The sequence below is a fragment of the Dendrobates tinctorius genome, unplaced genomic scaffold (assembly GCF_039654945.1).
Source record: "Dendrobates tinctorius isolate UK_male_01 unplaced genomic scaffold, ASM3965494v1 ptg000158l, whole genome shotgun sequence".
Taxonomy (NCBI): domain Eukaryota; kingdom Metazoa; phylum Chordata; class Amphibia; order Anura; family Dendrobatidae; genus Dendrobates; species Dendrobates tinctorius.
The window spans coordinates 1,976,110-2,000,548 of NW_027361825.1; the positions used below are offsets into that span (position 1 = coordinate 1,976,110).

Genomic DNA, 24,439 nt, shown 5'->3' on the forward strand with positions numbered 1-24,439 from the left:
GTGCAGAAGGCGATGTGTTGTCACAATGTAACAGCAGAGTTGCAGGTGATAATATATCAGGGGGATAGGCTGATACAATGTAGCAGTAGAGAAGTCAAAAGTTTATGTTTGGAGCTTCAAAAGGCGATATCTTGCTAAAAATGTAGCAGCGGAGCTGTGATAAGTTCATAGATGTGCACAAAAGGGCGATATATTCTTGCAATGTAGCTGCCGTTCCTGATTGGTGCATGAAGAGGGTAAGTTAGATACAAAGTAGCAGCAGAATTGCAATTATTTCTCAAATGATACAAGAGGTGGGGAACATGCTGGTACAATGCAGCAGCTGACAAGTTGGCGCAGGAGGAGATAGGTTGCCACTTTGTTTCAAGGCATGTAATAAGTTCTTTTCTGGTGCAGAATGTAATAACTGCTGATATGAGTATGGCATGTTGATACAATGTAGCGGGAGAGAGGTTTAAGTTCTTGCTTGATTTAGGGGAGGGTAAAAGGTTGTTATTATGTAGCAGGAGAGATGTAATAGGTCCCTGCTTGGTGCAAGAGAGAATTATATGTTGATACAATGTAGCAGTAGAGCTGCAATTATTTCTCATGTGATAGCACAATAAGGCAGGAGAGATGTATTCGGTTCTGAGTCTTACAATGTAGCGGAAAAGATGTAACAGGTTCACAGAGTTATAGAAAAGGGTGATCATTGATATGGTGTAGCTTGCCGCTCTTGCTTTCTGTCCAGGCCTATTTCAGGAGTTTTATAGTTGAAAAGCAATGTCTGACTTTCATTTGTTCATTTTCATAGATTTTTGATTTATTATTACTTTTGTCAGTTTCAAGTTATTTCTGTCACAAAACGAGGGGTACCAACAATTTTGACGGTGTGTGTATATGCGCAGAGGAGAGGGTTACAATGATACATTTTAGCAGTAGAGATATAATACATCAGTGCAGCTGTGGGTAATATAGCAAGACATTGCAGCAGCAGATATATAATAAGCTCATACATGCGCCAGAAGAGGGTGACAGGGGCTACAATATTTGGTCCATGGTTGTGATGCCTCCAAATGGTCTAAAGAGCACATTTCTTAGTTGATATAGAAAAACATTGTGGGGGCATCACAATCATGGACCAGACCTCAATCACAGAACAATAAAACTTTCACACTCCTTATCTATGAACTATTCCATTATTGACAGCCATGACTGTTTCTCCCTCTCCCCTACTGATAGCTCTGCTTCACCTCACTTATCTATTGCATTATTCCCATGTCCTGTTGTGTATAAATATGTGATTCTTCAGATGTTGTATTAGTCAATGCCTGATGAAGAGACCAGAGTAGTCTCAAAGCTTGCAATGTGTTACCATCTTTACATTAAAAGGTATCAACCACTGAGGACTCTCAAATCTTAGTATTTTTCAATTCAAACATCTACAGAATATGGTGATATATTGACACGTTGCAGCAGTAGAGATGTAATATGTTCATGCATGTGCAGAGGAGGGTGATATATGCACACATTGTTGCTGTAGCGATATAATAAGGTCATAGATGCGCAGAAGCGTGTGACAGATTGTAGCACTGGAGATCTAATATTTTGTACATGTGCATGGGAAGGTGATGCATTGATACAAGAGGGTGATTTATTGATACATTGTAGCAGCAGAGATACAATAGGTTCATACATGTGCAGAGAAGCGTGATACATGGTTACACGAGGGTGATACATTTTGGCAGCAGACTTAAAATATGTTCATAAATACGGAGAGGAGGGTGATCCATGGATACATAGTGGCAGCAGACATATATTATGGTCATACATGCACACGGGAGGGGATACATGCTGGCAGATATAATATGGTTGTATATGCACAGAGGGGGGTGATACATGGTGGCAGAAGGGGGTGACCCTTGGATACTGTACATTAGGGTGACCGCAAAAAAATCGATGTCGGAATTTTGTCCGTCTGGACCCCACAAAACAATTCCCCTTTCCAGATATTGAGAGAGCCAAAATTTGAGCTCGATCAAACGACGTTAACCCGTGCCGCTCGTCGCTCAAAGTTTGAAAAAATCCAAATTGAGGTATTTTAAGATTTAGGTATTTTGCATAGTCTGTTAGACTATAAAGAATGTGACAACAACATTGCAGAAATAGCCCTGACCAAATTTTCGAACCATTTGTGGTATTTGAATGCAGAGTTGGTGGGATTATCGTTTTTTGATCCCACCATTACAGACAATGAAAAGTTGTTAATGGCTAATAAATTGCTCAGTAGCACAGATGAACCATCAGAGCACGCTAGGGTTGTAAATCCAAAAGTTAGGAAAGAAAAATTAAAAGAGGTAGGAAGTAACCGACTTTAACGACCTTCTGACAAAAGATGAAGAACAAAAGCAATATGTCCTGCAAGTTGTAAGCAAATGCTGAGCATTATATTCTGACGTTTCAAAAACTACTTTAACAAAAGCTCTAGAATAGATTAGATAACTATGTAAAATTATCAACTCATGTAGGTTAGCGTGCTCTGATGGTTCATCTGTGCTACTGAGCAATTTATTAGCCATTAACAACTTTTCATTGTCTGTAATGGTGGGATCAAAAAACGATAATCCCACCAACTCTGCATTCAAATACCACAAATGGTTCGAAAATTTGGTCAGGGCTATTTCTGCAATGTTGTTGTCACATTCTTTATAGTCTAACAGACTATGCAAAATACCTAAATCTTAAAATACCTCAATTTGGAATTTTCAAACTTTGAGCGACGAGCGGCACGTGTTAACGTTGTTTGATCGAGCTCAAATTTGGCTCTCTCAATATCTGGAAAGGGGAATCGTTTTGTGGGGTCCAGACGAACAAGATTCTGACATTTCTTCCCCCCCATATGAGATCCGGTCACCCTACTGTACATTGTTGCAGAGAGGGGTGACCTTTGGATACATTGTTGCAGGGGGTGACCCTTGGATACATTGTTACAGGGGGGGGGGTGACCCTTGGATACATTGTTGCAGGGGGGTGACCCTTGGATACATTGTTGCGGGGGGTGTTGACCCTTGGATACATTGTTGCAGAAGGCGAGGTGACCCTTGGATACATTGTTGCAGAAGGGGAGGTGACCCTTGGATACATTGTTGCAGAAGGGGAGGTGACCTTTGGATACATTGTTGCAGAAGGGGGAGGTGACCCTTGGATACATTGTTGCAGAGGAGACCCTTGGATACATTGTTGCAAGGGGGGGGGTGACCTTTGGATACATTGTTGCAGAGGAGACCCTTGGATACATTGTTGCAGAGGGACCCTTGGATACATTGTGGCAGGGGACCTTTGGATACATTGTTGCAGAGGGGGCCCTTGGATACATTCTGGCAGTGGGGACCTTTGGATACATTGTTGCAGAGGAGACCCTTGGATACATTGTTGCAGAGGAGACCCTTGGATACATTGTTGCAGAGGGGGACCCTTGGATACATTGTGGCAGGGGACCTTTGGATACATTGTTGCATAGGAGACCCTTGGATACATTGTTGCAGAGGAAACCCTTGGATACATTGTTGCAGAGGAGACCCTTGGATACATTGTTGCAGAGGAGACCCTTGGATACATTGTTGCAGAGGAGACCCTTGGATACATTGTGGCAGGGGGACCTTTGGATACATTGTTGCAGAGGAGACCCTTGGATACATTGTTGCAGAGGGGACCCTTGTATACATTGTTGCAGAGGAGACCCTTGGATACATTGTTGCAGAGGGGACCATTGGATACATTGTGGCAGGGGGACCCTTGGATACATTGTTGCAGAGGAGACCCTTGGATACATTGTTGCAGAGGGGACCCTTGTATACATTGTTGCAGAGGAGACCCTTGGATACATTGTTGCAGAGGGGACCATTGGATACATTGTTGCAGAGGAGACCCTTGGATACATTGTGGCAGGGGGCCCTTGGATACATTGTTGCAGAGGAGAACCCTTGGATACATTGTTGCAGAGGAGACCCTTGGACACATTGTGGCAGAGGAGAACCCTTGGATACATTGTTGCAGAGGAGAACCCTTGGATACATTGTTGCAGAGGAGAACCCTTGGACACATTGTGGCAGAGGAGAACCCTTGGATACATTGTTGCAGAGGAGAACCCTTGGATACATTGTTGCAGAAGGGGAGGTGACCCTTGGATACATTGTTGCAGAAGGGGAGGTGACCTTTGGATACATTGTTGCAGAAGGGGGAGGTGACCCTTGGATACATTGTTGCAGAGGAGACCCTTGGATACATTGTTGCAAGGGGGTGACCTTTGGATACATTGTTGCAGAGGAGACCCTTGGATACATTGTTGCAGAGGGACCCTTGGATACATTGTGGCAGGGGACCTTTGGATACATTGTTGCAGAGGGGGCCCTTGGATACATTCTGGCAGTGGGGACCTTTGGATACATTGTTGCAGAGGAGACCCTTGGATACATTGTTGCAGAGGAGACCCTTGGATACATTGTTGCAGAGGGGGACCCTTGGATACATTGTGGCAGGGGACCTTTGGATACATTGTTGCATAGGAGACCCTTGGATACATTGTTGCAGAGGAAACCCTTGGATACATTGTTGCAGAGGAGACCCTTGGATACATTGTTGCAGAGGAGACCCTTGGATACATTGTTGCAGAGGAGACCCTTGGATACATTGTTGCAGAGGAGACCCTTGGATACATTGTGGCAGGGGGACCTTTGGATACATTGTTGCAGAGGAGACCCTTGGATACATTGTTGCAGAGGGGACCCTTGTATACATTGTTGCAGAGGAGACCCTTGGATACATTGTTGCAGAGGGGACCATTGGATACATTGTGGCAGGGGGACCCTTGGATACATTGTTGCAGAGGAGACCCTTGGATACATTGTTGCAGAGGGGACCCTTGTATACATTGTTGCAGAGGAGACCCTTGGATACATTGTTGCAGAGGGGGACCATTGGATACATTGTTGCAGAGGAGACCCTTGGATACATTGTGGCAGGGGGCCCTTGGATACATTGTTGCAGAGGAGAACCCTTGGATACATTGTTGCAGAGGAGACCCTTGGATACATTGTTGCAGAGGGGACCATTGGATACATTGTGGCAGGGGGACCCTTGGATACATTGTTGCAGAGGAGACCCTTGGATACATTGTTGCAGAGGGGACCCTTGTATACATTGTTGCAGAGGAGACCCTTGGATACATTGTTGCAGAGGGGACCATTGGATACATTGTTGCAGAGGAGACCCTTGGATACATTGTGGCAGGGGGCCCTTGGATACATTGTTGCAGAGGAGAACCCTTGGATACATTGTTGCAGAGGAGACCCTTGGACACATTGTGGCAGAGGAGAACCCTTGGATACATTGTTGCAGAGGAGAACCCTTGGACACATTGTGGCAGAGGGTGGGGGGTGACCCTTGGACACTGTGGCAGCAGAGCTCTTCCTCTGGCTGGATCCAGTGCAGCAGGGTGGTGTGAGCAGCATGAATGGCAGCACAGAGGAGCACAGGAGGTTGTAGCCAGCAGCAGGGCTGTGAGTGAATGGAGGAAGGAGAGAGCTCAGAGGAGGAATGTGACAGTGAGGAGGCAGCAGAGAGCTGTGAATTGTCCATGAGGGGAGAGGCTCCGGGGCCACATTCCTCCTCCTCCCTCTCCTCCTCCTTCTCCCCAGCTATTCACCATTTTACACTCCTCTCTTCCCATCGCTGCTGGATCCTGGGTGACCCATTAATAAAGAGGGAAGAAAGAGAGAGGCACAGAGAAGAGGAGAGAGGGGCGACCACCCGCTGCCGCTAGAGTCCCCGGGTGTGCGCGCCCCCCGCAGGAGCGACCCCGATCAGAGATTGGGCGATCTCGCTCTGGAGGAGCAGAGGACGATCCGGTTATTAATAGCAGCCCGGGGCCGGCGGAGCCCCCCAGGCTCAGCCCTCCATAGTGAGACTTCCAGGAGAAGGAGTTGGGGGAAGGACAGGAGAGACTTCTACAAGCTGGAAGGGAGAAGAAAACAGATCAATACAGAGGAAGAGCCATTTGTAGCCGAGCCAGGGAGATGGATGAGCAAGGAAGGCTTCTCCAGGCCAGGGGGGTGGGCATTCCAGGGCACCCCATCCATGGGGGACCCCAAACCCTCACCCCCCACCCCATGCACGACACCCCAGCAGACAATGGGGAGCCCAGGAAGCAGGACATTGGCGACATATTGCAACAGATCATGACTATCACTGACCAGAGCCTGGATGAGGCCCAAGCAAAGTGAGTGCAGGGAGGGGAGGGTGGTGATAATGGGGAGGGGGAGAGGCCTGTGTACACAGGAGCCTGCATTGTGTGCTCCCCTCCACTGCCATTCACCCCAGAGGCCCCCCAGCCCCACTATCGGGGTCCTGGAAAGGACTGATAACACAGTGGGAGCCCTAGTCTAGCAGAGTGGGGGCATCACTGACTCCCCTCTAAACTTTGCTGTTTACCCTAGAAAAGTTTGGAAGAAGGAGCCACAGTCACATCCCCTCCATAGAATTGGAGCAATTAGCATTTTAAATTAATCCATACAAGTCCCAAAGGAAATCATAATAACCAGATTAGTTTTGTATTAAGTGGAGCAACTTGCACTCTATCTGGTCACTGTCTGCTCCTCCTCCAAAAACCGAGGGAAGTGATTCCACCGAGGGTTACAGAGAAATGGCCCTTTTATTTATTTACATTATTCATTAAATAAATGTGTGTTTTATGTTTATTTTGGGTATATGTTTACTGTAGTTTTGTATCTACCACTTCTATTAGTTACAAACTGGGTAAGGGGCCAATTTTTGCGACTTAATTTACTCTCTTAGATTACAAAATTAATAATAATAATTAAAAATTATATAAAAAAAGCAACATAGATCAATTCTACAGACCTCTATGTATTTTGTGTGACTATAACGCACGTGGCTGCTGTTGTTTAGGTTGTTTTCACTATTGTTTTGGGTTCTTGGGACCTTATATTAATAATCATTTTTATATTATTTTATTATTATTAGTGTAAACTGTATTAATACCTAAAATAATACAAATGTTTTAGCATTTATAAAAAAAATAGATTTATTATTATTAATTACTATTATATGCTTTTTATTTTGAGTATATATCTATATTATATATATTTTCTAACTTATATATTTTTTAAATTTTATATATTTTTATATATATATGTGCATGTTATTATTTTGATTTATTACACATTTTTTATTATAATACATATTTTTAAAAAGTATATTATACATATATGTATTTATTATATATATTTTTATTTATATATATTTATTCTATATTTATTTATTATACATATTTGTTATTACATTTTTTTATTGTATACATTTTATTATTTATATTATATTCATATTTTTTAATTTATACTTTTGTATTTTTTATTTATTATGTACCGTATATTAATTGTACACATTTTTATATATATATATATTTTTTTTTTTAATTTATGTTTACTTTTTGCTTTGTTACACACATTTTAGTTTGCCATTTGTCCCAATTGCCTTATGCTTAAGATGCCAGTTGTAAATTGTGCCAAATTAGTACAAAACCTGGTGTATACGTGAGTTTCTATAAATATTAAAGCTACTAAATGAAAAGCAAGTGGGTTGGTGCTATAGATTATGCTGTACCCCGTGTTCCCAGGACAATAGTCCTTTGTGTATCCCTTTAAACCCCTGAAATAATAAAACCCTATGCCAGTCTCCTAACCTTTATATAGTGCTGGGCTCGGGCCGAGTGATGCTCCGGGTATTTGGTTGCATAATTTTTGACATTTAATTCACCCTATAAAAGGTGTCTTGATGACAACGTTGCTAATCCCAGTAAACCGTGTTGTTATAAGAGCCCTCGGTCTCCGTCTCTGGTGGATCGGCGAGATTCTTTTACCCTATAAACCTCAGAATTTGTGCTGATCCCCCTCTGACGCGTTTCTGGAACCACCGGCAGTTTCTATTTATAACGGGATGTATCGTATATTTTAATATCGTTTATTGCCGGCTCTAGGAGTTTATGGTTTCTCCTGGGACGTGGGGATTTATAATACTGGTGTAGGATCTTTAGGATGAGTTTTTAGTATAGTTGTGGGGGAAATGGGGATGTGAACCTTTCCCCTGCCTCCCGGGGATTACGGCTTTGGAGTCTGGGGTTTGTTTTGGGGGTGACCCTATTGTTCATAGGGGAAAGGGTGACTGAGAGGAAGATAAGGATGACAGCGGAGCATTTCGGGGTGGTGGGGGATAGTACACTTATGAAGCCATAGTGCCCCAACCTTTGCCAGCATCATAGACCTGGTCAGCATGAATCCCCTATTAGAAGTTTATACAAGGACATCCCTTAGGTGATCCAATAAACCCTAATCGTGTGCACGGAGGACCGCGCTTGCACCCGTCATGGGCCTGTGCACAGCTGGTGCACAGGAAAAAACTGCTATAAGACGTCATGTAGGATGCATGTGCCATATAAGCAGCTCATGTGGCCCTATAGGAGAGGCGAATATGGTAATAAAAAGCCAAAAAAAACCCACCTTGTTGTACTTTCCTACTAATAAGTCATTGACTTGGGATTTGGGTACCTGACCACCTATGATTAGTCCGTGGCGAACCGGTGAGATTAATGGCGGGTTCTGTAGGTTTCTTTGTATTGTAGTGTAAAAATAAGCATCAAGTGATTCATTATTTGCCTCCTGGTGATATTCACTCTTTGGCCTCTGGGGGCACTGTCTCATGAGTGTCTACTTGGAAGCTCTCTGACCCTATGATCTTATGCTAATTTTATGCAAATTTTCCACAAATGTAATTCTCTGCCTTGAATAACAGGGCGCCATCTGCTATAAATCAGAGGGAATTTATAGGATAAAGGAAAACTTCCCACAAGGAAGATTCTCCTTTAAATGCCCAGGAACAATTCCAGGATCTGTTGTGATAAGAGAAATCGCAGAAAGTTTATTGAGTTCATAAAACGCTCTTTATAAGTGTGGTGTGACGCTCATTAGGGCCTATTTATAGTGCCGCGGGGTGAGAAATCCCGGCCATATAACACCGCCATGGAGAACACTGCAGCGCATTAATAGGAGGTTCTGTATGGGGGCTGTAGTGGGGGTGGCAGCATTGAGGGCACTGAGTCCAGGGTTTCATGACACTTTATGATCCAAAGACGAACTGGATCTGGAAATGGTTTCCTGTGAGGGCGAACGTTCAGGGGTCCGACAGATCTGACAGTAGGACCCTCAGATACCACCCTAGGCCGTCACCTCTTCAGTACGGAGCAACACCTATGGCAGACATAGGGACTGTGGATGGGGGATCCCAGATTAATCACTTAGCTCCCCTTAAATCATCTATGTACCTCCATGGTTGGGGAGTCTCTTGATCTGGACGTGGAGGTTTGGACTATTGGACTAGAAACATTGCCCGTTCTAAAGAGATTATGTGAGATTAGAAAGACAAGTCTTTTTTTTTCTCTTTTCAAAAGAACGGTGCCACCGTTGATCACAGGCAGTGTCTGGTATTGCAGCTCAGCCCTTTTAAAGTAACCACACCGTAATTTTTTCTGACCTCAGTATACTCGTGCACACTTGGCTTCACCCACAACTACTCATTCCTACACATATACACCCAGCTCAGCCGACAGCTGATCATCCTGACCGCCACTCATACACATGCACGCTTATCTCAACCAATAGTTATTCCTCCTGACCCCCTAACTCACACACATGCATACTCATTTCCCACAGCTATTGCTCCAGACTCCCCAACCCCATATGCACGCTTGACTCGACCTTGAGCTGTTCCCCCTGACCCTCTACCTCATACACATGCATGCTCGGTTGACCTACAGCTTTCCCTTTCGACTTCTGACTGCACACAACAGATGTTCCTGCTGAGTCTCCAACTATATATATATATATATATATATATATATATATATATATATATATATATATATATATACATGCCCGGCTCAATCAATAGCAATTCCTCCTGACCTTCCTCATACACATGTACGCTCATCGTGACCCACAGCTTTTACTTACAATTCCTGACTGCCCCTCACACGCATGCATGCTCATCTTGACCCACAGCTCTTCTTCCTGACCTATAACCTCACGCACATGCACATTCAATAATTATAATAATAATAATCTTTAATTTTATATAGCGCTAACATATTCCGCAGCACTTTACAATTCGCACACATTATCATCACTGTCCCCGATGGGGCTCACAATCTAAATTCCCTATCAGTATGTCTTTAGGAATGTGGGAGGAAACTGAAGTACCCGGAGGAAACCCACGCAAACACGGGGAGAACATACAAACTCCTTGCAGATATTGTCCTTGGTGGGATTCGAACCCTGGACCCTAAGTGTTAACCACGGAGCTGCATATACTTATAGTGCTATCCACTGAGCCTTAGCCAACAGATGTTCATCCAGACTCCTCAACCACATACACATGCATGCTCGACTCAATCAATAGCAATTCCTCCTGACCTTCTACTTCATACACATGCACGCTCCTCTTGACTCACAGCTTTCCCTCCCAACCTCACACACTCGGCTTGGCCAGCAGCTGTTAATCCTGACTGCCGCTCGCTCGTACACATGAATGCTTTGCTCATCCAATACCTATTCCCCCTGATCCATCATCTCATATGCATGCACACTCATCTTGGCCAATATCTATTCCTCTTCTACCCCTCCCCACCTCATGCATGCTCGACTTGACCTACAGCTACTAACTACTCCCATCCCTCAACCTCAAACACATGAACACTCAACTTGACCTACAACTATTCCTTCCTACCCCCTGCTCATGCATTCTCAGGTCAGCCAACCGCTATTCCTTCTGACTCCCTACCTCCTACACCTGCACGCTCAAGTCAGCCAACCGCTATTCCTTCTGACTCCCTACCTCCTACACATGCACGATCAGGTCAGCCAACCGCTATTCCTTCTGACTCCCTACCTCCTACACTTGCACGCTCAGGTCAGTCAACCGCTATTCCTTCTGACTCCCTACCTCCTACACCTGCACGCTCAGGTCAGTCAACCGCTATTCCTTCTGACTCCCTACCTCATACACAGGCACGCTCAGGTCAGCCAACCGCTATTCCTTCTGACTCCCTACCTCCTACACCTGCACGCTCAGGTCAGCCAACCGCTATTCCTTCTGACTCCCTACCTCCTACACCTGCACGCTCAGGTCAGCCAACCGCTATTCCTTCTGACTCCCTACCTCCTACACATGCACGCTCAGGTCAGCCAACCGATATTCCTTCTGACTCCCTACCTCCTACACCTGCACGCTCAGGTCAGCCAACTGCTATTCCTTCTGACTCCCTACCTCCTACACCTGCACGCTCAGGTCAGCCAACCGCTATTCCTTCTGACTCCCTACCTCCTACACCTGCACGCTCAAGTCAGCCAACCGCTATTCCTTCTGACTCCCTACCTCCTACACATGCACGATCAGGTCAGCCAACCGCTATTCCTTCTGACTCCCTACCTCCTACACCTGCACGCTCAGGTCAGTCAACCGCTATTCCTTCTGACTCCCTACCTCATACACAGGCACGCTCAGGTCAGCCAACCACTATTCCTTCTGACTCCCTACCTCCTATACCTGCACGCTCAGGTCAGCCAACCGCTATTCCTTCTGACTCCCTACCTCCTACACATGCACGCTCAGGTCAGCCAACCGCTATTCCTTCTGACTCCCTACCTCCTACACCTGCACGCTCAGGTCAGCCAACCGCTATTCCTTCTGACTCCCTACCTCCTACACCTGCACGCTCAGTTCTGTGAACAGCTTTTCCTTCAGACTTCCTACCTTATGCTCATGCACTCTCAGCACAGCTGCCAGTTATTCCTCTTAGCCCCTCATACACATGCACCTTTCACTTGCATGTGTTTTTAGTGTGGTGATAAGCTGCTGCCTGCCATCTCTGGTGCTGGCTTATCTCTTGTAAGAAGAAAAGATTGGACATGTTGAAATTCAGTATGCCTGATCCTTCATTTACCTTCCTTCAGAGAAGGGTCTAAACTCTCCCATGTGCATTAGTTCTTCATCCAGTCTCGTTGTCCATCTAATATGTACAGGGGCAGTAAGGCGAAGTCTGGGGTGTTTTCTGCACCATATTACAGGCCAAAATGTACGTCCCCGTCATGGAGGCCTCAGGTTGTCCATGCACAACAGACAGAAGTTGGTCCTATGACCAATTTTGACCATGAGGAATAGATTGTCCCGATGTCCGCCACTGGTCATGTCTGGTGAGGATTGGGTCGGCCATATTGTATTTTTGGCAATGTGACGGGCGATTCCATCTGACTTGGTTTTGGGGGCGACTGTTTGCTGCTTGTCTGCCTGCTGGGTGCCGCTGTCGCCGGCTGCCTCCAGGTCGGACATTGCTTCTTATTGGAGTCACACAAAATGTCCTCCTGTGCCGCGGGCGGGAGACGGCTTTACATTAATTTGCTCGGTCCATACAGTATTGATGTAATAGATCAAGAGTAGAATGAAAATGGGGATTATTGATCGGGACGAAATGGGATGAGCGTTCTGCGTGGAGAAAACTGATGAGCGAGCGGGATGAAGCTGGCACCATTCACTCAGTGTGGGGGGAGCGCCAAGGACGATGACTACGGCAGGATGAGGTTATCCTGGAGACCGGGGGGATTCTCAGCCTGAGGACTATCGGGCTCGGTGCTCTCCTGTAAATGTGGGGTGCACTTTGTTATAACATGGGGGCCTATGGGCAACTGATGTCAATGTGCGCATTAAAGGGGATGTGTCCAACGTCAACGGGCACAAGCCAATGAAGTACATTACTATAGACAGGCCATGGTGTCAGTAACAGGTAATATATATATTAGAAGTTATTACATTAAAGAAACAACCCCAGTAGATTCAGAAATCCTTAAATCAGACCCGTCACTCGTCGTAAATATTTTTTTTTTTTTACCTGGTGTAAAAGCCGCTGTTCTCCTGAATCCGGCGATGTTTTCCTTTTCTTCCGGCGCCTCTCGGTTCCTAAGATATGGCCTCCTTCTTCCATGCATAAAAATCTACTCTTGTTAGCCAAGAGGGCATGATCCTCAAAAACACACCCACTAATAGTTGAGAACCACACCCACTTGTATAACAAGACTACAAGGAAGAGGCTATATCTCAGGAACGGAGAGGTGCAGGAACAAACGAAAAACAGCGCCGGATTCAGGAGAACGAAGGCATTTACACCAGGTAAGAAAATTACATATTTATGGCAAATGACGGATCCTCTTTAATTGATGTATTGCTGCCTAAAGAGGGACTATTCTTTGTAACGTGTGTAAGACTACATCTTAAAGGAGCACACAGGGTAAATATATGCATGGTGTCATGTTTACTGCTGGGACAACGGGGCGGAGCATAACATTAGGTTCCGCCCCCTCTGACCCTCCACTTGGCTTGATACAATGTATCAGTTTTGCACTGTGTTCTTTTAACCCTTTCTGAAGACAAAGGCTTCACCGCAGTCTGTAATGAAGCTCCATCCCCCGGCTCCTTCCAAGGACACTGACCTAATTATGCGCTGCCCTAAATATACCTCCTTCCCATTGTGCTGTGCTTATGGCAGCGCTTTTCAATCCTCCAGGCCATCCTGACAACCATCACCAGTCAACATCATGGTGATCTAGATACGGGGCGATAATTATCTTTGCAGCTGGAGGAATAGTTGTAGAAGTAATCGAGGGTGACGAAGTATATAATGTATAATCTGTAGGATAGGGGTCCCGTGCACTGTATGGGGGTCTTATGGGGTCATGGATGAGTATATAAAAACATATACAGAGATCAGCGGCACTACATAAGCGACTCGTATCTCTGTAGTGTCTTGTAGAAAATACCTTCTCCAATTTAAAGAGGTTCTTCAGCAGCTGTAATGTGTAATATCATGTTTATCTCAGCTGCTGCAGAACCTCATAATACACCTCAGCTGCTGCAGAACCTCTTAATACACCTCAGCTGCTGCAGAACCTCTTAATACACCTCACCTGCTGCAGAACCTCTTAATACACCTCACCTGCTGCAGAACCTCATAATACACACCTCACCTGCTGCAGAACCTCTTAATACACCTCAGCTGCTGCAGAACCTCATAATACACCTCACCTGCTGCAGACCCTCATAATACACCTCACCTGCTGCAGAACCTTATAATATACCTCAACTGCTGCAGAACCTCATAATACACCTCACCTGCTGTAGAACCTCATAATACACCACAGCTGCGGCAGAACCTCATAATATACCTCAACTGCTGCAGAACCTCATAATACACCTCACCTGCTGTAGAACCTCATAATATACCTCAACTGCTGCAGACCCTCATAATACACCTCACCTGCTGCAGAACCTCATAATACACCACAGCTGCTGCAGAACCTCATAATATACCTCAACTACTGCAGACCCTCATAATACACCTCAGCTGCTGCAGAGCCTCATAATACATCTCACCTGCTGCAGAACCTCATAATACACCTCAGCTGCTGCAGACCCTCATACACCACAATACACCACATATGAGCAGAACCTCATAATACACCACAGCTGCTGCAGAACCTCATAATTCACCACAGCTGTTGCAGAACCTAATTTTTAAAGGGGGAGGGCATTTATTATCATTTATTGGTGTCCAGGAGTCTCTCACTTTCCCTTTTAAAAAGAGGTCCTGCAGCAGCTGTGTTATGCAGCATATGTCTTTTATTCCATTAACCTTTTCTCTCTTTCCATTCTTACAGGAAACATGCCTTAAACTGCCACCGGATGAAGCCTGCCCTCTTCAGTGTACTGTGTGAGATAAAAGAGAAGACAGGTGAGACCTCGCCGCGCTCCTCCACCTGTGCTGCGCTTAACCACCTGCGCCACGCTAATCCACCTGCGCCGCTCACTGCTGCGAATTAGACAAGGTGGATTTGCATAAATCTGGTGATGGGAATACTGAGTGACCCCTAATATGGCAGCAGGTCAACTATGGTGCACCACCCATCACTACTGACGTGGCTAGCACTGGTCCTGATGGCCTGTATCTGCCGTACATGGGCACTGTGTGGTTGTATTCTATGGGCACTATATGGTTGCATTATACATGCACTATATTATTGCATTGTTGTATGGTTACATTATGCGGGCACTGTATGATTGTATTATGCATGCAATGTACAGTTGCATTTTTGTACAGTTTTAATATACTGGCACTATATGGTTGCATTGCTGTATGGTTCCATTATACAGGCACTGTATGTTTGCAATGTAGTACAGTTGTATTACATGGGCACTGTATGGTTGCATTTCTTTACGGTTGTATTATATGGGCACTATGTGGTTGCATTTCTTTAGAGTTGCTTTACATGAGCAATATATGGTTCCATTATACGGGCACTGTATGTTTGCAATGTAGTACAGTTGTATTACATGGGCACTGCATGGTTGCATTTCTTTACGGTTGTATTATATGGGCACTATGTGGTTGCATTTCTTTAGAGTTGTTTTACATGAGCAATATATGGTTGCATTATACGGGCACTGTATGGCTGCATTACTGTGCGGTTTCATTAGTTAGGAATTGTAAAGCACTTTTGGACACTGGATAGTACACCATAGTAGGGGGCTCTAACCCAGCTAAGAGCAAATCTCTGTGGCCACCTGTAGCGTTGCCTGAATCTCATAATACACACCTCAGTTGCTGCAGAACATCATAATACACACCTCAGCTGCTGCAGAACATCATAATATACACCTCAGCTGTTGCCGAACCTCATAATATGTCACAGCTGCTGCAGAACCTCATAATACATACCTCAGCTGCTGCAGAACCTCATAAGACCAAACCTATATGGCCACGTATAGACCTTCAGATAGAGGTCACACAGCTGTTTTGGACCCCTGAATGGTAAACCTCTTCTGCAGTGTATCTCTGGATGAATGTAGTGGCCGGGCCGCCATATTAGCAGAGGGCTGCGCAGTCAGCTTATGTCCGTGCACTTATGATCGGCTGTAGAAGAAGGCTATGTGCACACATTGCGGATTTTGCTGCGGCTTTTTCCGCAGAGAAACTGCAGCTTCTGGCAGAAACCGCAGGGTGAAATATTGTTGCGGTTTCCTGGATTTAGTTCAGCAGATTTGATGAGAGAGAAAACGAATGAAAGAGAGAGAATTTTTTTGTATGTTGTCCCGGAACGAAAGCTGCAGCTGCGGTTCCGCAATAAAGAAGCGACATGCTGCGGAAAATAAACCGCAGCAAATCTGCGTGGAAATTTCCGCAGCATGTGCACAGCGGATTTGGTTTTCCATAGGTTTACATGGTACTGTACACCGCATGGAAAACTGCTGCGGATCCGCAGGACCAAAACCGCTGTGGATCTGCAGCAGAATCCGCAGCGTGTGCACACAGCCTAAGGGTGTGTGTACACGCTGCGGATTCTGCTGCAGATTTTGCAACATCCGCAGGTCAAAAGACCTGCGGATTAGCCTGCAGTTTTCTCCTGCGGTTTGACACCTCTACAATGGAGCAGGTGTAAAACCACTGCGGATTCCGCACAAAGAAGTGACATGCTGAGGTTTTGAAAAAACCGCAGCAAATCCGCGCCGAAAAATCCGCACTGTGTGCACTGCGGTTTTTGATTTCCATAGAATATAAAGGTACTGTACACCGCAGCAAAAACTGCTGCAGATCCGCAGTACCAAAACCGCTGCGGATCCGCAGCAGAATCCACAGCGTGTGCACACACCCTAATTGTGTCCGGCGCCTCCATTATTAGGTGGCTTTGCTCCTTTGAACCTGTCAATGGCGGCCGCACATGGTGGTTCTCAGCTCCTCTCCTCCTGTCGCTCACTACCCTGAGCTCTGCATCTGCCCTCATGTCGCTCCAGAGCAGCGCTCAGTGCCAGTTAATGATGATGGCTACTCAAGGAGGGATTTTTAGGTAGGGTCTATATGTACGTGCAGGTTTCTGATGGGCTGAGATGTCGGGGAACGTTGTGTACTAAGATAGTTGTCACTAGTGGCTATATTAGATTATTATGGGCGCACATGTTGGGTCCAGGCCTGTTTCCAAGGGTACACGAGGCCGACCGATGGCGAACAGGGGGCGCCGATCATTTGTATAACAATAGCGGATCATAGACCCAGGATCTCCCCTCCTCCTCTTCTCCTATTTAATGAGAGTCCCCCCCCACTGTGAGGCTGGTAATGGAGCGGGGGAGGGCACGACCAGATCAAATGTCTGACAGTGCGTACATATAATCCTGTGCGGCCTCCATCTCCCCTGGCTCTACCGTGTCCCCGCCACCATTGTCTGCTGTTCCCCCTCAGCCATGTATCATTATATACTAATGTGAATAGTCCTGCAGTGGTCCCCACACACTCCGTATCCCACCCAAATATGTATGTTTATGGGTAATCTGTATTTATATTTTTTTTCCCCTCACAAGGGGTCCCATGGCAGCCGCATGTTTTACCTCTATGGTGCGTACAGATTTGGCAGTGACGGAGTACAGGTTACCACCTCCCGGAGCAAAGAAGCTATTTTATTACCATCCCCTAACACCAGCAATAAGCCTAACCGAGTCATAACCCTAGCACTAGTCATAACCCTAACCCTTGTCATAACCCTAACCCTTGTCATAACCCTAGCACTAGTCATAACCCTAACCCTTGTCATAACCCTAACCCTTGTCATAACCCTAGCACTAGTCATAACCCTAGCACTAGTCATAACCCTAACCCTTGTCATAACCCTAACCCTTGTCATAACCCTAACCCTTGTCATAACCCTAACCCTTGTCATAACCCTAACCCTTGTCATAACCCTAACCCTTGTCATAACCCTAACCCTTGTCATAACCCTAGCACTAGTCATAACCCTAGCACTAGTCATAACCCTAGCACTAGTCATAACCCTAGCACTAGTCATAACCCTAACCCTTGTCATAACCCTAGCACTAGTCATAACCCTAGCACTAGTCATAACCCTAGCACTAGTCATAACCCTAACCCTTGTCATAACCCTAACCCTTGTCATAACCCTAACCCTTGTCATAACCCTAGCACTAGTCATAACCCTAGCACTAGTCATAACCCTAGCACTAGTCATAACCCTAACCCTTGCCACAACCTTAACCATAGTCATAACCCTAGCCATAAACCTGACCCTAGCAATAATGCTAACCCTAGTCATAACCCTAGTCATAACACTAGCCATAATCTTAACCCTAGTCATGACCCTAATACTAGCCATTACCCTAACCCTAGTCATAACACTAGCACTAGCCATACTCTTAACCTTAGTCATAACCCTAATACTAGCCATTACCCTAACCATAGTCATAACACTAGCCCTGGGTAGGTTTGCAAAAAGTATGTAAAAACATTTTATTGTATTGTTAGTGTTTTTTTGTTTTTTTTTAAAGGAAGGGATGCCTTTTTAAATTTGGTACAAGTTTCCGAGCAGGCCTTTGTCTGCCCTTTGACACAATTACAAGCGAGTGGAGAGGCAGGGTACTGTAGAAGAGCAAAGTGCAGAGCACAGGATTCAATACTGTCACGGCTGAATTTCTCATCGGCTGCTGCGCTCTGCATAGGCAGTGACCGAGATGACAAAGCTGACATAATAATAATAATAAATTTTATTTCTATAGTGCCGACATATTCCGCAGCACTTTACATTTCAGAGGGGACTTGTACAGACAATAGACATTACAGCATAACAATAATCACATACAGCATAACAGATACCAAGAGGAATGAGGACCCTGCTCGCAAGCTTACAATCTATGAGGAAAAAAGGGAGACACGAAAGGTGGGTGGTAACAGTTGCCCTGATTGTATGGACCAGCCATAATGTTAAGTGAATAACAGTACAGATGCATAGGGCTAATGGATGCATAAAGCATGTGGGAACATAATGCGGGGAACCTGGTTATGGTAAAAACTTTTGTCTGTGCCACATAGGGCTAGATTAGGTTAATGTGTTGAGGCGGTAGGCCAGTCTGAATAAATGCATTTTCAGGGCACGCTTAAAATTGTGGGGATTGGCGACTAATCGCATTGACCAGGGAAGTGCATTCCAAAGAATTGGCGCAGCACGTGTATAGTCTTGGAGTGGGAGGTTCTGATTATTGAGGATGCTAACCTCAGGTCATCAGCAGAACGGAGGGCGCGTTTAGGATGGTATACTGAAACAAGGGAGGAGATGTAGGGTGGTGCTGAGCCATGAAGAGCTTTGTGACTGATGGTAATAAGTTTGTTCTGGATTCTGGAGTGGATGGGTAGCCAGTGTAATGACTGGCACAAGGTAGAGGCATCGGTGTAACGATTGGCGAGGAATATGATCCTAGCAGCAGCATTCAAGACAGATTGGAGGGGGGATAGTTTGGTAAGAGGGACATCGATTAGAAGAGAGTTACAATAGTCGAGACGAGAATGAATAAGAGAAACCGTCAGAGTTTTTGCGGAGTCAAAAGTAAGAAAAGGTCGAATTCTAGAAATGTTTTTGAGGTGCAGATAACAAGAGCGAACCAGTGATCGTATGTGGGGGACAAAGGAAAGCTCGGAGTCAAGTATGACCCCAAGACAGCGGGTATGTTGCTGGGGAGTAATAGTGGAACCACACATGGAAATTTCAATGTCGGGTATAGGTTCATTAGTAGCGGGAGGAAACACAACGAGTTCAGTCTTTGACAGGTTCAGTTTCAGATATAGTGAGGACATGATGTTAGACACAGCGTTTAGACAATTGCCGGTGTTTTCTAGAAAGGCTGGCGTGATGTCAGGAGAAGAAGCATATAATTGGGTGTCGTCAGCATAGAGATGGTACTGGAAACCAAATCTACTGATTGTTTGACCAATAGGGGCAGTATACAAAGAGAAGAGGAGGGGGCCTAGGACTGATCCTTGAGGAACCGCAACAGTAAGGGGAAGATGAGAGGAGGAGGAGCCAGCAAAAGATACAGTAAAGGAGCGGTCAGAGAGATAGGAGGAGAACCAGGAGAGAACGGTGTCCTTGAGGCCAATGGAATGGAGCATAGTGAGGAGGAGCTGATGATCCACAGTGTCGAATGCTGCAGAGAGATCCAAGAGAATTAGCATGGCGTAATGACCATTTGATTTAGCTGTTAGTAGATCATTAGAGACTTTAGTGAAGGCAGTTTCAGTAGAGTGTGAAGAGCGGAAACCGGATTGGAGAGGGTCGAGAAGAGAGTTATCAAAGAGATAGCGGATAAGACGGGAGAGTACCAGGCGTTCCAGGAGTTTAGAGATGAAGGGAAGATTAGAGACAGGTCTATAGTTAGCGGCACAGTTTTGGTCGAGAGATGGTTTTTTAAGTAGTGGATGTATGATGGCATGCTTAAATGAGGAGGGAAAGATACCAGAAGAGAGAGAGAGAGGTTAAATATTTTAGTTAGGTGAGGGGTGACAGCAGGGGAAAGGGACTGAAAAGTGTCAAAGAGACGTTTCGGGTTATTGGACAGTGAGGTGATGAGGGTGTTGAAATAGGTTTGTTTTGAGAGGTGAAGGGCAGTGTTGTATGTTCGAAGCATAAACATATAATGGATGAAATCTTCGGGTAGGTTGGATTTTCTCCACAGACGTTCGGCGCACCTGGAGCACCGCTGCAGGAAACATGTTTGCAGGGTGTGCCAGGGTTGTCGCCGTCTGTGTTGTGGTGTTCTATTTATAGGGGGTGCAAATTCATCCAGGGCACTTTGAAGTGTTTCATTGTAATGCTTCAATGCAGAATCAGGACATGAGAGGGAAGAGATAGGGGCCAATGAAGACTGCAAGTTCATCGTAAGTTTCTGGGTGTTAATGGCCTGTATGTTTCTATAAGTATGGACAGTGGGGGTGACCTGAGCAGCCTGGCAGTTCTTGATAGAGAATGAAAGAAGGTTGTGGTCAGAGAGCGGGAGAGGGGAGTTTGCAAAATCATCCACTGCACAAAGCCGAGAGAAGACCAAGTCGAGGGCGTTTCCGTCTTCATGCGTTGGAGAATTAGTAAGCTGCAAAAGGCCAAACGAGGAGGTTAGAGATAAAAGGTGAGCAGATGGGGAGAGGGGAAGAGCAATGGGGATGTTGAAATCTCCCATGACGAGGGTAGGGATGTCACAGGAGAGAAAATGTGGAAGCCAAGTGGCAAAATGATCCAGGAACTGATGGGAGGGGCCGGGAGGACGATACACCACCGCCACTCGCATGGAGAAGGGGGTGTAGAGTCTGACGGCATGGACCTCAAAAGAAGGGAAGACAAGTGAGGGTACTTGAGGGATAACCTGAAAGGTACATTTTGGTGATAGGAGCAGACCAACGCCTCCACCTGTTCTATTGTCTGATCTTGGGGTATCAGAGAAGTGTAGTCCCCCGTATGAAAGAGCAGCCGCAGCGGTAGTGTCTGACTGCTGGATCCAGGTTTCAGTAAGAGCCAGGAGGTTAAGAGAATTAGAAAGGAAAAAGTCATGAGTGAAGGAGAGTTTGTTACACACTGAGCGAGAATTCCAAAAGGCACAATTAAGAGAGACAGATGGCATGCAGGGAATATTAATAAGATTAGAGGGGTTTCTGAGTGTAGCAGTTGGGGGGTTTGACTTTCTATAACATGGGGACCAGGGTTGGGAGCAATGTCTCCTGCGACTAGGAGAAGGAGGACAGAGTGAGCAGATGGTTAAGTGATTTGTGAGAGCGTCTCTGATGTTGAATGGTGGGACTGAATGGATCTGTGCTGTGTAGCAATGTGAAAAGAGCGTGAGTGCTATACATAGGAGAGGAAAGGAGTGAGGGGCCGATATGGACTGAGTGTAGAGAGTTAATACCAGGGCGGTGGATGTGTGTAAATGCAGCGGCCAAGATATAAATTACACAAATGCATATGGTGAATATTTGGGGTTGCCCAAATGTACAGGGAATTGATTTATTTGTCTTACATGTCTCCTGCCCAACTGCGATGTTATAACTGCCAGCGTACTTTGATATATGTACATAAATGCCCCCCTGCATAAATGCCTTCTCCAGGCTAGCTCTGGATTTATAGAAGGCCACTTCTAAAGGCCCTTTTACATTTAGCGATGCACCAGTGATCCGACCAGCGATCCGACCCGGTCAGGATCGCTGGTGCATCGCTAAATGATTGCTAGTGAGCTTTCACACAGAAAGATCTCACAGTGATGCAGCAGCGACGCAGCGCACGATACTCACCTTTCACACACAGCGATCCTGGCATCCTCCCGCCCGCCTCCACGCGTCGCTCGTCGTCACAGCAGGAAGCTGACGACGAGAAATGGAGCCGGACATTCTCGCGCGATCAGCGATAACCAGCGGGGGAGCCGGTCGGAGGTAAGTATCACACATAGCGATATTGCTAGCACGTCACAAAATCGGTGACGTTATAGCGATATCGCCATGTGTAAAACCCCCTTTGGATCTTCCTTTCTTTTTTTTTTTTTTCTCACCATAGGGTACCGTTACACCTAGCGATGCACCAGCGATCCCGACCAGCGATATGACGCGGTCAGGATCGCTGGTGCATCGCTAGGTGGTCGCTAGTGAGCTGCCACACAGGCAGATCTCACCAGCGACATCGCTGGGGACGGGGATGGCTACTTACCTGTCAGACAAGGCGATCCTGCGTCCTCCCGCCCGGCTCCACGCATCGCTCGTCGTCACAGCAGGAAGCGCCGCAGGAAGTGACCGACGAGAAATGATCCAGGAGCTTCTCGCGCGATCAGCGATTACCAGCGGGGGAGCCGGTCGGAGGTAAGTATCACATGCAGCGATATCGCTAGTAATATCGCTATAACGTCACAAAATCGGTGACTTTACAGCGATATTGCTAGCGATATCGCAGTGTGTAACGGGGGCTTTACTCGTTAGCAATCAATCAAACTAAGTTAGGACAGCAGGACACAATAAATGTATTTAGCAGATAAACAAGTGTCCAGGCCTACATGGATCATAAACAACTTTGAAAAGTTACTTGACCTCAATAGCATAAGGGGACAAGCAGGGTGAGTTGAAATAACTATATACCATTATATATGCTGCAAAGATGAATGATAGAGGTTGGACACATGCAGGATTCAGTGAAGTTGCTGGAAATAGTTAAATACCTGTATGAAGAGAATAGAGATGCGTGTTAGATTCAGCCAGGTTATAACTGCCAGCGTACTTTGATACATGTACTTAGATTACATGTGCATAAATGCCCCCCTGCATAAAATAATATAGACTTCATAATCTCGAGTGATAGCTTTGCCGTCTCACTGGCCATCAGGTGGGCACTTTCTGCGCCCCGGGCGCAGCTCCAGAATGATCCTACTCTGCTAGTGCATTGGAGTCCTGGAGCACTTGAGAGTGGAAGCAGGGGTGAATTATGTGTTCCCACAGATTTTGTCTACTGCGGCAACCACCTCTGTACGCCACCATGCTACACCATTGACATCTAGTCACCATTTAATCCAATAATTGCTCATCAAATTGTTCCAGCATTGGACAATCCCTGTCCCCATGTTAGAAATGTCCAATGATCAGCCATAATCTATAAAAAAAAATACCTGGCAGTAAATGTTCAGTTTCCCTGCAGCGCAGCCACCAGTGGGGAAATTAAGTATTGCCTGGGTGGCCATTCGTCTCAGTGGGTTTTCTGTGTCATCTGGGATAGGTCGGGTCCTCCAAAGCCAGAGACACTCTTTGTAGTTTCTCCCTGCATGAGGGTCCCAGAATGAAGCCCCCCTATTTTAACTCAGAAGTTCCCATTGGGTTTATGGTGATGATACCCAGCAGAGTCCGGTTCACATCACAGACTCCGGCATCATCGGATATGGAGGGCACAATTTTTAGGCTGCGACCTTTAATATTGATGGATTACTGTCTCCATCTTGTCTGTATCTCCTTCATATAACAGTCCGCGGACCTGAACCATTTGTTATACTGAGTCTTAGTGTAAGATTTGGCAGAGAGTAACCACCATTGGCCTCGCGCCATTATCCCTGTGGCGGAGCCTGACCTGCCAACATTAGTTGGAAATACACAGAAGAAGCAACAGAAACACAATACGGGGGCCGCCTGTGACTGGCACTATGTGGCCTCTTAGGTGACGATAGGTGATGAAATGCAGGTCTAGATAAAAATACATAAAAAGGTAAAAACAATATCATAATCTGCCTGTAAAGATCTAGGTATTGGGAAAAGTCAGCAGCTGCGCGCCTGGTGCTGCAAGCCGAGGGGCAATTAGTCAGGGCCATTCCTGTTTTCGCCAGAATAGGTATTTGGGGTCACTAACTATAGAGACATTGGTGGGTCACCAAATATAATGATTATGGCCAACTTTACTGTTGGCTTCTGGCAGAGGACGAGCACATGGGGCAGATCGGGTGG

General features: G+C 45.8%; 1 protein-coding gene across 3 annotated transcripts in view; it reads left to right on the forward strand.

The window, feature by feature from the left end:
* Window positions 1–5,648: 5,648 nt before the first annotated feature.
* The window catches only part of PBX2 (PBX homeobox 2), a 36,263-nt gene continuing 17,472 nt past the window's right edge, over window positions 5,649–24,439 (forward strand). The window contains exons 1-2 of one of the 3 annotated variants that reach the window (XM_073548736.1): window positions 5,649–6,256; window positions 14,814–14,887. In XM_073548736.1, coding sequence (XP_073404837.1) covers window positions 6,054–6,256; window positions 14,814–14,887 — 277 coding nt within the window. In that variant the 5' untranslated portion in view covers window positions 5,649–6,053. The remainder of the gene's footprint in view (window positions 6,257–14,813; window positions 14,888–24,439) is intronic. The other 2 variants (XM_073548735.1, XM_073548734.1) reach the window with 2 other exon arrangements.